Raw genomic sequence first — 16568 nt, 5'->3', positions numbered from 1 at the left:
TTTAAAGTATTTTTACTTCCTTCCAATTTCAGATGATTTCCTACCGACTTCCTTTGTAATGGAAAGAATAATCTGTGAATAACTGTTTGGTAGTGGAAAGTAGGGCCTTTCGAGCAACATTTTAAAATTTATTTTAAAATTGTCTCTTACTTATCAAAATTCTTTGCCTGATCTGTGCCTGAACCTCTTAATGTATACAGTCGTCCATCTCCTGCCATGAAACCTGCCTGGGCACGAGCATCTGGTAAATTAGGATTTTTTCCATCACCTTGTATCCACTGCACGCCTCCTTCAGGGAAAAGGAAATGAGCATAACTGTCATCGCCACTGGAGATGATAACAGCCTGGAATGTGTTAACCTGATAAGACAGGATGGACATAAAGTTAAGGATGTTGCCATGGAAAAATTGCAAGTTATTATGATTATGAACGTTGTTATGAATATGCTCAATGCTTACAAAACAGACTTAGTAAAGTTTGAAGCAGAAAAGAAAAAGGCTACATCACTAACCTGACTTGTTCCTTTGTTGTAATGGCCGACGCTGTCCCACGTGGCGATAAACAGACTTTCTGCATGGAATGAAGCGGCATTTGAGAAATGACGCCTGACATCTTTAGAGGCTCTCTCCAGAAGATGTGTTGACTTCGTTTCTCTGTGGATTAGAAACTTCAATGATTTCATTGCGCTTAGAACACTTAAATGAGCATATAAAAACTGCAAAAATGGTAAGAATACAAATGATAACAAAATTGTGTCAGTCAAGATGAAAATGATGAGAAAGTGATGTCCATGATTTTTTTTTTTTAATTTCCATTAACGCGCAGTTATTTACAGAAAACTGTAGGTATTAATTGCACATATGCTCTGATTCCTGGATCTACGATATTTTTTGGCTCTAATTTTGCCATTTTTTGGTGAAAATTGCACACACCTGAAAGTACCTTTGAATAAGGTACTCTTATTAGATATATGACTTCTGCATTACTTCAATCTTGGTATCTCTCCCGGGTCTGGCTCCCACTGATGAGACCTCAATAAAGGTCAAACCGGTATGGGTAGTAGCCCTTGCAATTATGCATAACGTTACACACGTCCGAAAAGGGGGGGGTTGCTTTGCATTATGGGATACATACTAAGGCAAATGATATGAAGTCATTAGCCTTTATGTACAAGTAGCAGAGACGTGAATCTATTTCATGCGTAAAACATTGTTTTGTTTTGCTTCCTTGAGAAAAGGATTAAAAACCAAGTATCTAATTTCTTGGTATCTTTAACATATATATGTTACGGATAATGTAATAAATCCGGTTATTATTAATAGTTACTGGCTATTATTAATACGAACCAAATAACGAGGTTAAAGTAAATTATTTAAGAATTCATCGGATGAACCGGTAATTATTAATATTTCCTAGAGGAGTCTGATAAATGTAATAAAAACATGTTTTATAAAAAAAATATTCTATTTAATAGCAGAAAAAATAGGTGATAAATACCTTATTATATGATTATATTGTTGTCCGGTTAAAAACAAATTACTTATTTTTACAGGAAAGACCTCTGTGGCACTTAGAATTACAAAGGATTTCTGACTTTTTCCATTTGCAGCGATTTGAGTCACAATGGGCTGTACAATTGCAATATTGGAAACATTGACCACCTAAATTAGAATTCTTGCGGGCACATTCTCTTAGACTTATCTCAATATTAGGAACTTCATTAACTGAAATAAACGTTTCCTTACAAACGGTAAATTCGTTCCTCGAATAGAGTTGATTTAAAATACCATATTTTGTACCTAATTGATATAGGTTTTCATTCTCAATAGAAATTATAACAGCTATAATATTTCGGTTATCGGTCTTAGTCCTATCTACGTCTGGAATTCTTATCCGAACATTTTCTCCTACATTTGCAATTGGAAAATTAGTCATTGAAAGCCGTAACATTTTTTCAGCTTGCTTCTTAAATGACTGCTTAGCAGAGTTTCGAGATTCTTCATTTTTTTCTGTGATTTCATTGAGTACAAAAGAAGTACTTTCCTTTCTTTTTTTCATTATTTTCTAATTCAACATTAGTTATATTTTTTATTTTGTTATCTTCCTTGTCGATCGTTCCTGTTTCAGAAAAATGTTGTTTTCCTTCGATTTGGCTGACACTCATTTCTGTTTTTGTTTGGATCTCCAACAGATAAGTTTTAACTCGTATCATCTATTTCCACTTCCACATTCTCTGTCTTAATACCGCTTTCCTTCTCTGAGATTATCTTCTGACATTCAACATCCTTATTAGGTTGATCTTTTAATATCATCTCAAGATCTTCTTCACTCGTGATTTCTTACACGGTATCGACTGGTAAGTATGTTTTCAAAACTACCTTAGCTTTACAGCCAAACATAGCTTCATAGGAGCTGCGATCTATTCCAGAGTGATGTGCTCTGTTTTTCATAAATTGGATAAATTTTATACCTTCAGACTATTTTGTTATTTTATTTGTTTCAAGTCATATGGATAACATTTTTTCAATGTCTTGGTTTGCTCTTTCAACCGAGCCTTGTGATTGACTTTGCCGTGATTTTCCATGAACAATCTTAAGCTCATTTCACATTCCGCAGACTTCTTCAATAATTTTATTCGTGAATTCCCGGCCATTGTCACTTTGCAAGATGCATGGGGCTCCAAATATTGTGAATACATCCAATAGATGTTTTGCTCGTTTTGTTTTCAAAGCTCTAAGTTGGACAAATTTCGTAAGATGGTCTTGAAAACCATTATAAATTTATAATCGCCATTAGTTTGTGAGTGTATATCAATTAAATTAATCTGACATCTAGAATTAAATTCGCTGCTTTCAGGGTTCACAAAGATCCAAATATATCATAACAATTTCAACTGTGATGTTCTTATACTTCTCTTTAAGCTCTTTCACCATTCTCTTTTGTCCTCCATGGCCGATGGCACTATGAGTGTCATGAATTAACTGAAAATTTCCCTCCAAGAAAGTGTAATACATAATCAGGTCTCTTTCATTTTTAACAGTTACGACGAGTTTTTCAACATTTCCAATTTTTACAATATCATATCTTCATAACCGTTGATAATCTTCGGGTGTTTTGCCGGAAACTTTCTCTTTGTTCTTTTTAACTTTCGCTAAAAACGAATAATACTCTTCTCATGTGAATAACTTTTTATTTTTCCCTTTTTTTGGATCTCAAGATATTAACCTGGTCGTTAAATCGTGTTCTCATTATTTCTAAGTCTCCCATTATGCTTATTGGTACGTAAAATCAATGAAAATGTGGAGAAATGTACGCACTTACTAGCGACTGACGTAAATAAGAAAAAGCAACCTCTCCCATTAACGTAATAATCATTACTAAGCTTCTTCCAGGGCAGGGAGATGAAGCCGGGAGTCACGTGTAATTTTCTCTGAAAACCATACGCAGAATTTCATAATGAAAATAGCCAATCGATAGAGCGGGCTCACAAAATTATGAACGCGTGTCCAGCTGACAATTAACGAACTTGTCAATTATGGTTACCGCCTAAAAACAAATCCATTATGAAAAAGTATCTGAAACGCTTCTTCATTAGCGCTTTCGAGAAAAAAAAAAAACGTGTTAAGTGAAATTGCACGAGTTTTCACTTAATCAACGTATAATTAGATTAATTGCTCACAATATTGAACGTATACATCAAAAACCAACAGAAATAAATTTCCAAAAACGGGAGTCACGTGGTACTTCCCCATCCTCCACAAACTTAGAGTATTGAAAATTATTACATTTACCATCAATATTGGGAAGTATTAATAATTACCGGTTCATGAGATTAATTCTCGTAAATTATTTACTTTAACCTCGTCATTCGTTTTGTATTAATAATAGCCGGTAATTATTAGTATAAACCGATTAATTACTTGGACCGTAACATATATATATATTTATTTAGGAACAAGACTAAACAACCTTATCACAAAAATGTGATTATATGAAAGACTATCTGGCCAGGACAAATTGGCTTTCCTAAGTATGCATTATTATATGTATGATGTATATAATAATACATACATACATACTATTATGTATTATATGCATAATATTATGTAATATATAATATAATATTATTATGTATTATATTACATGCACTTATGAATAATGTCAGGTTAATGGATTTATTTCTTTAACTATATTTCGGTAATTCATTTATTAATGAAATTTTTAGTTTAATCAATATGCAAGTAGCATATTATTGTAGTCCCAGCGAGGAACCTGCAACTAGTTTCTCGCATGCAAGTAAGAAGCAAATATGAATAAGTTAGGTTTCACTTTTATCGGCATAAAAGTGATAACAGCGAATTACCTAGTTAACTACATTCACTATTGATAATGTAATGATAATGAGAATGTAATGAAATATCATTACATTTCTCTACTTCTGACATTAAGAAATAACAAACGCGGTTAATAAAAATGATCAGGATGCTTGTTGTATAATGACTACCAAAGCAAGATTATTTCAACATGCTGATCATTCGAAGTGGCAGAAATAGTTGAGCGCATTGTCGAAAGTGTTTTCCTTATCTTGTTCGTTAGTATTAATATTATTAATATTAGTATTAATATTAATATGTGGACTTTATAGAATTAGTTTTACTTATTCGCTTTTAAGAATCTTTTTTCTGATGAAGCTGTGTTCCTTAAAAAATCTGCCTTGCAAGGATTCTGTCTTAAAAGAATAATCAATCCAAGACTCATCTGAAATTCATCTTGACATTCAGCTCCAAACTTATCGAACCAACTTCTCATCCTCTTTCTACATTTCGGACTTCTTTGTTCTTTGGAACAGTCTTTACTGTACTCTTATTTCCCAATAATTACAGATTTCATGATTGAGAAATAAATCATCAACAAATTCCTTTCTTCTATCGAACGCCTTGCCTACACATGGCATTGTCGTGTCATCCGTTTTGGTATCTTCAGTGTGTGTGTGTGTCGAGGGGGGGGGGTCTGATATAAAAAATGAGCATATCGTTTACCATTTATATATGTGTGTTTAAGTCAATGTAGAATACACCTTGATCGAGTAAGTTGCGAGTTGCCAGACCTTCCTCGTGCGTACAGTGTCAAAATAGATACCCAGCAACATTATCATCGATGACTTAGGATAATATTAGTATGCGTTGTTTTAAGAAAATGCTGATCATTCAGATATTTTTATTCTGATTATATTTCATGCAAAATAAACATCGATGAAAAGTAAACCATAATGAGTTAAGGGTTAGTACCCCCTAAAGCTCTAATCTGAATAAAACATGAAACGTTGTTTCAAGCCACTTCAGAATTCCTTCCAATAAGCAAAATGATGACCTCATACCTTGCGATAAAAATTAGCTACCATTCAAAGACTTTCACAAACATCCTTAAGAAGTAAACAAAAATCAACCTAAGTTGTGGGTTGGAGGACTGAGAAATATCCTTGTGAACACCCTAGACAACGTGCTGTAATAAGTTAATGCAGACCAAGTCCACATGAAACGAGACTATTCAAAATAGCAATGTGAAATATTCCTGTGTGACTTTTTAGTTAAATACAAATAATTTTTTACTATAAATTCTGCTGCTTAAGAAAATCGTTTTTTTTTTTTTTTTTTTTGTAATTTCTATTTTTATTTTAACATAAAGAATTTATATTCTCTATATTAAAATTCTCTAGCGAAAAAGGAGAATTAACTGGTCTTATATGGAGGTAAGGGGGGGGGGGGTTCTCCTCCCGTAGAACAAACTGCCAGGAGACACATGAATCTGCATACGACAGACCGTTATAAATTAATAGTATGAAAACGAATTAACCTTGGTGGTCGAGCAGTGTAAAGACCTGTCAGCACCAATGATGAATTTATGGATGAATATTATATTTATTAAATTAGACGAAAATATGTAACTGTTATAGATAAAAACAGTATTTCTTTTTAAATGTTGCCAATTTAATTATTATTAAAATATTTACTAGAGAATGAAAAAAATTCAATACCTGTAGTAAACTCTTCCTGCTCCTCTTGTATCAACGTCGGAATAAAGTGGAGCAATGATTGGGTAAGTGAGAGGAAACTGTGCATTGAAGAAAGATGGCACTTCCGTCAGGAAGGAGAGCAAACCGTTGTCATTAACCTAAAAGAGAAAACCGTTTCAAAAATTCGTACAAATTTCTGTATGTGTAAGTTATATTTATCTGAAATAGTAATTACTTGGAAAGACGGTGAACTTTTCTTTGATAAGATCTAATTTCATACATACAAATCTTAGAACGAACCAACAAAATACCAAATTTACGTTTATTTATCAAATTAAAGGTGAATTCATTGGAGAGAATTCAATTTCTATTGTACCTTACATCATTTTTAGTACTTGTAAAGTTCTAAAAATGTTGTAAATTGTAAATTTTTAGAACTATTGAAACATTTCTCGCTAAAACGAAGTTCGATTTCCAAAAAGATGACAAATAACATTCTGCATGTATAGTAAACGTGAATGGAATCATCCGTTAAATGAATCAGTTTTTCGTTTCTGGGAGTGCAGTTTTATTCTTTGACAGGATGAATAATTTCTGGTCATTTGGTTTTGATAGTTTTTTTTTTTAATTTTATTTAGCGAGTCTTTCCCATCCTATGAACATTTTCATTGTGCCACGTCCTTGCATTTCATTAAATGATATTAAGTAAATTTTTATCGTGGTAAGTATTAATCAATTAACACACTTCAAGGCTAAGTATTTGTATATATAAAAAGGTTAATGGATAAAAAATAATATATCATATATTTCGAATAATATAATAGCTAATCTAATCACATTTATCGTTTACATAATTTCAAAATACTTTAATATTTGATCCTGTTTTTCAACTGAAATTTTTCAAATCTTCTTAACTAAAATTGTCGCACTCTGCTGGGTTTCGTTTTAAATGCAACATTTTTGCTCTATTATTATCCGAAACCGTAAATATTGTCGGTTTGGATGCAAATATTCAAACTTCAGAAAACTCTGACGTGCTCTAACTTTAATGGATAAAAACTGCTTGTAAATTTCTTTTATAATTAAGTTATTACAAATATAAATTCAATAAGCATCTGGACGGGAAACCACCATGTAATGTCGACCTTCGCGTTTGCAGTGGCCTCAGGTCATAACTTAATCCCTTAATCTGTCTGGAATTTTAGTTGACTAGAGGTATACTTAGACACAATTTACCTTATATGTAATTTCCTTTGTTCTTACACAAAACTTTTGATATAACAATATTCAATAATTCAAAAAAAAACATTATTTCCATTTAAATTAACACCAAGTTTTTCTATTAATACACAAGTATTTTAGTGGGACTTAGCATACTTGTAAAAATCTGCATAAAAGGTATTTTATTACTAAAAATCTTGAATAAAAAACTCCTTTTATTCAAGATTTTGCACTAGTCACATAAGTGATAGAACGTTCTTCTAATGCACTTATTCATGCGACTTCCGTCTTATCAATTAAGAGTAAAGAAGCCTTAGATTCCTGCCTGAATCTAGAAGAAAAATTGGTCTTTCTTCTGTGTGAACTTAATTGTTATACTGTTTTAATGGATCGTGTAACCTGGTTAGAATACTAACTCGCAGTAAAGATGACCCTAAAATGGCTGAAAAATTGCAATAAATAATGTTACGTGTGTAGCGGCTGTTTATCACATAATGAAATCGGGATGTAATATATAATAAAGTTTTTGCCTCTGCAGCTAATCTTTTAAGTAGTAAGGCAGTCCAAGAAGTTCTAAAGTTCCAAATGCGTTCTAAAATTCAGTATATGGTTGTGTGTTCAGAAGTGATATGCCAAAAGTGCATATCACTTCTGATCTCTTATCAAGAGATATTGGACAAAAAGTACTCGGTATGCTATGAAGTGAAACATTGGGAACTAAAACAGTTAGCTCCTATTTCTTTTAAGGTAATACATTCAAAACATAAGTACACAAGTTGCAGCTATTTAGTTATGGCTTTCTTAAAAGAGTTTCTGAATGACGTCCACTAAAACTATTCTGTAATATGTTTTTTTATTCTTTTTTTTTAACACAAGCTATATCACTACCACATTTTTGTCTTGATAGTGCGTGAATTTCTGTTATCTGTTTATCCATCAAATGCACCCAAACTATAAACTAAACTCAAGGAAGAATTTTTTTTTGAAATGTCAAAAATTATAAAATAAAGCCTTCAGAAAAACATATTTAATAGAATTTTCGGATGTTTACTAAATATTTTCAAACAACAGTCGTTTGAAAATATCCAGATTTGCAAACAGCAGGAATATACCGGATTGTCTCACACACACACGCACACATTTCATTTTCGAAAACCTGAACATACTATTTTGGACCATTCCTTCACTAAAACAGCAGGCACTTCTTTCGATGAAGCACCTGTTGTTAGTCTCATTCCCAAGAAATGTACCCTTTGACGTTCAGACAGAGGGTACATTTCTTGGGAATGAGACTAACAACAACTTTTGTAGTCGTTCCAGAAAAATGGATCATCACAATAAATCACTATGTCATTGAGAGATGTTTCAGCATTTTTGAAGGAACAGAGTCGAAGTGATTAATTGTGATGATCCATTTTTCTGGATCGACTACAAAATACAACATATGTTTGTCTGGAATGTCAGTATACAATGTATTTATATGTTCATTTTTCCCTCAGTATCAAAGTGATTTTACCGTAAACCAGAAGCACATCATAAAATAATACCACCGGCACTGCACATGAAAAAGGGATGGTCTGCTCTGGCGATAGTGTTCCTGTGGAAGACATGTCTCTGATTTGGAGAAGATGTGATTCACCACATCAAGTCCTAACTGGTCAATGATCGACTCTCTAATTACGGCGAGGCTTGTTGTCGCGAATGTATTCTATGATATAATGCTTGTTACGCAATGTCCCTGTCATAGAAAACAAGGTTAATGGAATTTAGTACAAATTATTCTGAACCCTGTTTCAAGGCATCAGCTGTCGTAGAAATTGAGTGAATCCACAGTGTACGGCTAGAAGGCTTAACTTGCCATTACTTTATGTGGTCTGTCTGACTATTCTTTGAGTTTCTTTTCGTCATCACATTTCTCTCCTTTATTCAAAATCGAATCGTTTGCTAATATGGCAGCTTTTGATAACCACCGTGCTAGAAATCGGTTAGCATTAAGTCATTCCGCATTTTCATCCGTATTTTCAGTAGTATACATAATGGTAATCAATTAGCATGATTCCCGTTTTTCTTTCACATTGTTTTGCTACATGATTTGACACTCGCACTCAGTATTTACAATTTGATGGAATGTCGAGGAGATAACTGAAGACATGAAGCCAGTACATTACACGTATTAATTTCATATTCGCCACCATTATGTTTGTTTTGATTGGAGGAAAAAATTTCTGGAGAGAAAACTTGCAACTTAAAAGCACTTATAAAGGTCCCTCGCGCAAAAGTGTAGGATCGCTTAACTCTGGAGCAGTTGTCAAGAGCGCTGGTGTCAGAAGGGCTCCCGTAGAAGGTTATTTTACCAATTATCAAAAGTGTCACACTGAATAAGGCGGGTGGCCAGGAATTTGAAAGGCCGCTAGAAGACTGACTATGCTACTGCCCTCCCGTTCTGGACAGAATTCAAACCCTGGTGAGTGTTCGAGAAAATTTGGCACTCTATATATATACAATACGTAAGTAGAGATTTAGTCAGCATTTTGTTTTCACATTTCCATTAAAAAAGTGGAAAATTAAAAATCTTCAGCACACTGGTATAATAAAGCTAATTCGACAAACTTAATCTGAGATCCAACTTGAACTTTTACAGCCACTTCATTAATTAGTGCTTCGTTCAGCACTTCAATGATTGAGGTGAGGCGATGGTTTTAAGGTATGGCGGGAAAGAAAAAAAAAACTCAACTTCGACACCGCTTTCAGTACACGCGTTATGAGATATTCCGTTCGACCAAATGCACATTAATAAAAGAGCACGTGTAGACTACGCCATTACATTTAGCTGTAGCAATGTGTTGATTTTGGAAGAAAAGACGTTTATTGTTGAGCATTATTTTCGCTCATACGGAGTTGGTAGAGCAAATGGTCCAAGCCTACGACATGTTTATGAGCTGTTTGTTCTTCATTTCCGTAAGAGTGCCCCAAACAATTGCCTTAATCGAGAGGTTCCGACGTACCGGTAGTGTTCTGCAGCAATGCAAACGGCGTTTAGGGAAACCTCAAACTGTCAACACAAATGAGAATCACGGGCGTGTGCTGGAGCAAGTATTAGTCTCCGAAACGCGGTCAACGCCGAATAGGGATACCGAGGCGGTCACTACAGAGAATCCTTAAGGAGCTGGGTGCCTTTTCGTACATCATTCAGGTGGATCAGTGTTTAATAGTAACGGATTACTCTTAGCGTGCTGGCTAATGTCTATGATGATCCGTTCTTCGTCCGTAATGTCTCGTTCTCAGACGAAGCGCATTTCCATCTAAGCGGTCATGTAAACACATGACCCTACGGGTTTCTTTGTTTTCTCTGAATATGTCCAAGAAAAACCTCTTCATAGCGAGGTCACCGTATGGTGTGCGGTGTCCGGCCATGTCATAATTGGGCCCCACTTCATTGAAGAGGGTGGTGTAACCGTGACCTTGATATAGTGAACGCTACATTGATTGATAATATGTTTTCCGTTCACCCAAGATTTGCATAGGATATGTCATGCAAAAAACGTTCTATTTTGTGCACAGGTATTCCAACAGGAAGGAGCAACCTGTAACACATCATGTGGTTCTAGATCCTATTTATCAGAACATTTCCCCGGAGACTCATTTCGAGGTTCACAGAATTCCTGAACCCTTCGCCTTCTGCTACTCTCACATCACTTGATGCCTTCGTTTGTGGTGTGTTGGAGGAATGAGTATTCCCATGATCCGCCTTCGAATCTTGATGAACTAAGGGATATAATTACATGATATGTCCAGCAGATGAACAACCCTTGTTCTCTAAGACGACAGAGAACACTTGCATGCACTGCGAAACCTGTCTTGAAAGACAAGGTGCCCATTTCGAGCATGTAATCTACCGTCGTTAATGCTTTACTCGACCAAGATTCCACAGATAGTTGCGAATGTACATATAATCTGCAAACATACAGTATGTATCTTTGTTAATAAATCATTTTACTCCATAAAATATATATTTGTAGCTATTTAGCACTTATTTTTGCTCCATACTGTGGAAGAAAATCATCTGCTATATTTAAAACAGGCAGAAACATTCATTCACGTCACAAAATCAGTAACTTTTGTCCGCAGTGTAATTCATGCATCACTTATTCATATCACGCACTCCTTATCAATATTCCGTTCGAGTCAACTCCCACAAGTTGTTCGACTGAAACCATAACTGAAACAATTGCACAACTTTTAAGAGATGCTAAGCATCGAATTTCTTTAAATTGCATTCAGCTATTGTGAAATTATTAATGATGGTTCGAATGAATTAGAATATAATTTTATCAAAGAAAGAGCCATAAGGATTCTATATAATTTAACATTTTATTAAATTTCTTTTTTTTTAAAAAAAATTAAAGTGATATTTTGTTTATTGTTCTGAGGAACTTAAATTTCGCTGCAGATGGAGAGAATGTCTACACTAAGTATTAAATTTGGACTTGGCAGAATGAATTATATTCTTTCTTTCTTTTACATTCTTTTAATAACCAGAAGGAAGATCGCATTCCCTGAAATGTCCAGATTGTTAAATTAGAAACTAGATTCGTTAGGATTTAATTAGAAAAACGTTCGGAAATAGTATTGTTCAAACAAATTGTACAAACAGAAGAACATTATAGACGTGACTGCATCCCAGTTTTTCAAAAAAGGAAGATTGATAAATATAAGACTAAAAAATGTTAACAGAAGAAATAACGAACCGCATCTGGACCTTTGGTTTCTCAAAGAGTGATTATACTAAAAATAAATATGCAACAAAAATTAAAAGTCATAGCTGCCCACTCGGTCTCCAAAAGCTAGATAGGGTATGAAGACCTCCCTACTCCTTATAAGGGAACAAAAGGCGTTAGCTGATTTATTTATTTTATTTTTATTTTTATTCGAACAGCTAAGGAATAATGTGGTAAAAACTGAGGATAGAAAACTAATGGAAAAATTTTGATGAGATTTTCAAAAGCTATCATAGTATTCCCAAAATAACTCAAAATAGAAGTGAGGATGAATGAAAATTTATGTAAATCTATGATGCATCGCTTCATCACCTTTATGATACTGCTGTTGTCTGAATGAAAATCCTTAGCCTTATTTCTAAGCTAAAGAAAATTTAAATATCATAATGTTTAGTTGCATTGCATGTTCAGTGCATTTTTCAAACGTATTTTAAAGGCCGGGGCCATAAACAGTGTTACAGAAGAGCTGTTAAAATTCCATTTGAAAATGAAATCAATTTCGAACTTCTAGCGAAAATTTGAAACACGATTTTTTTCTGATGTTCCGGGGTTGAAATTTTAGTTTATTTAAATTCCACACCTTCATATTACATTATTTAAGTTATTTTAGTAAACTTATATTTCATTATTTCTCGATTAAAATAATTATTTCCTGATTCTTGCTAGCTCTAATACAAAAAAAAAGTGAGTAGCTGGTATGAAACAGCAGAAATACGAAATTATTTTCACAGGAAAGTTGTCTTTAAATTCAAGACAGCTTTTTTAAAGTCAAGTTTGGTTAGCTTGCTTTATTGAAAAATAGTTGAGAAATCGAGAAATAACCTTCTATTTAACTAAGAAATTGTAGTATTAATGTTTGCTATGTTTAAAACGGAACGCCACTAAGCTTGGAAAAAATAAGTAAGTCAAATTAGCGCTCAGGGGTGAAATTTTTATCCATGAGCGCTAAATATTGTTGCTAAATTTTGTTGCATATTAGTTTCAGTATTACCTCATTAGTTTTGGAAGTATTTCTATCGGATTCAAAACTAGATTTCTCATAATTAAAAAAGTCAGAACAATATATCTTGTACGACAAAAAATATTACTCTTGTTCTTCTTCAACCCATCTGTCCTTTAGGATGGGTAGCGTCCTCTGATTAGGGGTCATAGCGAATTAATGCAGCTGGCACGCCACTCCTCTGCTGCAGTAGATCTGTGTGTTTGCAGAGCCAGTTTGCCTGTCTTGAGCGACAAAAATCCCGACTCTCCAGTACTAAATCCTACACTACCGTATGAGACAACTAACTCACAATTTGACCTTAAAGAACCTGATAAAGGTACCTCGCATCATAGACGGGGTCTATCCAATCGTTCATCCAACTGAATTACGGTATGAAGTATCGCCTGCACTACGGAACTGCATTTTCCTGATAAAATAACTAATCTTAATATTTAAATTTCAATTCTTCCCAGTTGAAAAGAATAAAGCCTTATCATTTCCTTCATTTATTTCTAAGCAACTTACTCAATACAAATCTCAAACCTGATATAACTTTATAATACTCTTAATTTAGAAAAAAATAGACTAAACAGTAAACGATACACACGGTATTAACTTTAACATGTTTTTTCCTGTCCACACCACAAGCTTCAGAAACAACATTTCAGAAACGCAATAACTCGAAAGTTATTTATTCTTTCGAACAAAAAAGCGAATTTGTCATCTTATTTCCCTTTGATTCACTCTATTTCATATTATAAATACCAATTTCCGCTATATTCCTTTTTTTCTCATATGACTCTGAATTACATTTCACTCCCTTTCTTTTTGTTCTCGATCTTCATGCGAACTGCAATTCGGGGAAAACAATCTTCCTTTGCCAATTGATAACAAGGATGACAGTGAGCCTAGACGTCCATTCATTATCACAACAATAGAACAGAGGGATCCTCTTGTCTGGTGTAGGTCATTCGGAGCACTATAATTTTATAGAATTTCGAATCTTTTTGTGTAATGTTTTCATTAAACAAGTGCAGGTCTACCGAAACTGAATTCTTCTTCTTCTTCCTTTAACGTATTAGGCTAGTAGCTTGTTACGATTTGAAACGGGAGATCCCACGGAATAGGTTGGTTACTCCTTATTCCTGGAGGTGTCCTATGTCTGTAGACGTGTGTGTGTGTGTTCACGGGGACAGTTTACTTGTTCTGAAGGACGAAAATCCCGGGTTTCCGGGTGAAAAAACCCTTTACCTCTCTGAGACCGGCTAACTCACCTTTCGTCGAAAGAAACCAGATAAAGGTTCCTCACTTCATGGAAGGGAATCGAACCCAGGTCTTTCCGACCAAAAGGCCTAGTCGCTTTGGTCGAATTCGCTTTGGATTTGTACTAGATAAATTTAGTACAAATTCAAAGTATGAAATTCGTTAAATTTTGTCCATCCAAGGTAGAATAGCTGTATTTGGTTGAACAAATTGAATTTAACGGGTACTTCACCATCTTGAGAAGCTCATCTAAAAATTAAAAACTTGCAGATATTCTAAGAAACTCAGAAGATGTACGTCTTCCGAGTTTCTTATTCATCTACAGCATACGTGGGGACTTATAGGTTCGTTTGGAGTTTGGGTCAAAATCAAAGTATTTTGAAACAAAATGCAAATATCCGTTACTGACAGATTAAACTGGTTTGCGCTAAGTTAAATTACAATGATTTATATGCTTGAACACGTTTGTGAAAATTTCCCCTCCAAAATAATAACTAAATCGAGAGATCTTACATACTATTTTACTATGATCTCTCGATTTTTTTATTAGAAGTAATAAGATAATTCACTCGCCGCATACTCGTAAGCAATACTCATATCGAGAAAACTTCGAAGGAGCAGTGTATTCAATTTTAGACAGATTACTCAATTGTAACACAGGTTATTAATATCCACAAATACTATTTTTTCCAATTGGAATTGTCAATTTAATTTGAATTGCCAATTTGCAAGAATTTTTGCAAGGCAAATTTGAAAATGGTGGGTTTGTTGGTTTCAGTGGAATTATGTATATTTGCATCATGAATAACAAATGGTCGCAATCGTAATAAAAAGGGGTACCGTAATGAGACTTGTATTAATTGTTACTAGTTTCCAGCTATTCGTTAGCAAGAAATTGATTTTGTGCGCTAAAGATATCATTCGTCTATTAATGAATCTATTTACATAAAATCTGTACATCAAAGTATCCCACTTCGAGAATTGAAAAAAAAAAAAAAAAAAAATTCTGTAAGTTCAAAAATCCTTTAAAAATTGTTAATCCTGCTTCGGTAATATAGTGATAGAGTGATAGCTCTATCCCTAAAGCTCTATCAATAATGGTAATGAGAAAAGTGAGAAGTAGGAATACTTACGTAAATGGTGCTATAAGAGGTTCCATAAAAGATGATCGGAACCGTTAGTGGCACCTCTAAAGAACTAACATCGTCGACATCACTGGGAAGGAACTGGTCTTGATTAGATCCATAAGGATACAAATCCCTTTCTTTTAAACATTCCACGTGTAAATGAGTCCCAATGACGAACAACAGCAAGTTCCAAATTCTGAGCATCTTCGGTTATCAATAATACACGAACCTTCTCTCACTTCAGATCCTTTTCCAGAAATGTTGTTTCCGTGCAGCGCTTTTTCTCCCCGACACTGAGGTGAAAGGTCATTCTGGTCTGTTCTTCGAGTGCATGTTATCGCACGTTTACCTACGTGAATCACCGTTTCTCTGCTATAAATTTAGCCCAGTTTATTCTCTGCGAGGCTTAAATCCCATCAGTACTTTTACTAAAGTTTGTGCTAAGCTTACGATAGATGGATTTTTAAGTGTACGCAGGATATGTACACATCGTATAATACATTTAAAACTGTATAAAAGTCCTACGACAATAACTTCATATTTTTCTTCAACTCTTATTCCATTGACGAAGACATTTGGATTATGAGAAACGAGATTTTGTTTAGCATCACCTTCTATTAATATAGACTTTGGTCGTAAAGCTCTTTTCTTTTTTCTTTTTTTTTTGTTGGAAAGGCTGTAAAAGAAAGCTAAAACTCTCCTCCACAGATCGAATTTAAGAAGAAATAACTGTTTCAAAAATAGGCAGCGATATCTTTACATTTTTATCATTTTTAAAAAATGAAATATAACTCCTCGTCCTAACGGAGTTATATTAATCGGATAGCAGTTAGACCGAACACACTTGAAGCTCACGCATTTTGCATCACTGTTGCACGCCCATCTTGCCCTTCTGTTTATTGTCTTCGCCCTTTAAACCATACCTGACTGTGGTACTACAGCTGGCTAACAAACCTGGTTGAAAAGTATGCTATAAATAAAAATGTATGGCATAATTTTCGTACGTTTAATTTTTCTAAAATTGATATTAGTTGGAGAAGAAAATTTACGAAATTGTTGAAAAGCATCCAATTTTTTTAAAAAAAAAATAGAGGTAACCCTCGTATAACGCGGTACTTATACAACGTGGTTTCGATATAACGCGGTCTACAAATTGTAGTAACCATTTATCTTTTCATATATTT

The 16568-nt window shown here is 34.1% G+C and overlaps 1 protein-coding gene across 1 annotated transcript in view; it reads right to left on the bottom strand.

The window, feature by feature from the left end:
- The window catches only part of Ndg (Nidogen), a 199542-nt gene extending 183904 nt beyond the window's left edge, over positions 1–15638 (bottom strand). The window contains exons 1-4 of the mRNA XM_090396289.1: positions 15391–15638; positions 6035–6171; positions 512–653; positions 151–359 (exon numbers count right to left, since the gene is read on the bottom strand). Of these exons, the coding sequence (XP_090252415.1) occupies positions 151–359; positions 512–653; positions 6035–6171; positions 15391–15588 (686 nt within the window). The 5' untranslated portion in view covers positions 15589–15638. The remainder of the gene's footprint in view (positions 1–150; positions 360–511; positions 654–6034; positions 6172–15390) is intronic.
- Between the last annotated feature and the right edge of the window lie 930 nt (positions 15639–16568).

The sequence above is a fragment of the Typopeltis vanoorti genome, chromosome 8 (genome assembly GCF_054136105.1).
Source record: "Typopeltis vanoorti isolate ZY-2024b chromosome 8, IOZ_Tvanoo_1.0, whole genome shotgun sequence".
Lineage (NCBI taxonomy): Eukaryota > Metazoa > Arthropoda > Arachnida > Uropygi > Thelyphonidae > Typopeltis > Typopeltis vanoorti.
The sequence above is the reverse complement of the archived record's forward strand: the minus strand, read 5'-3'. Positions and strand labels throughout refer to the sequence as shown.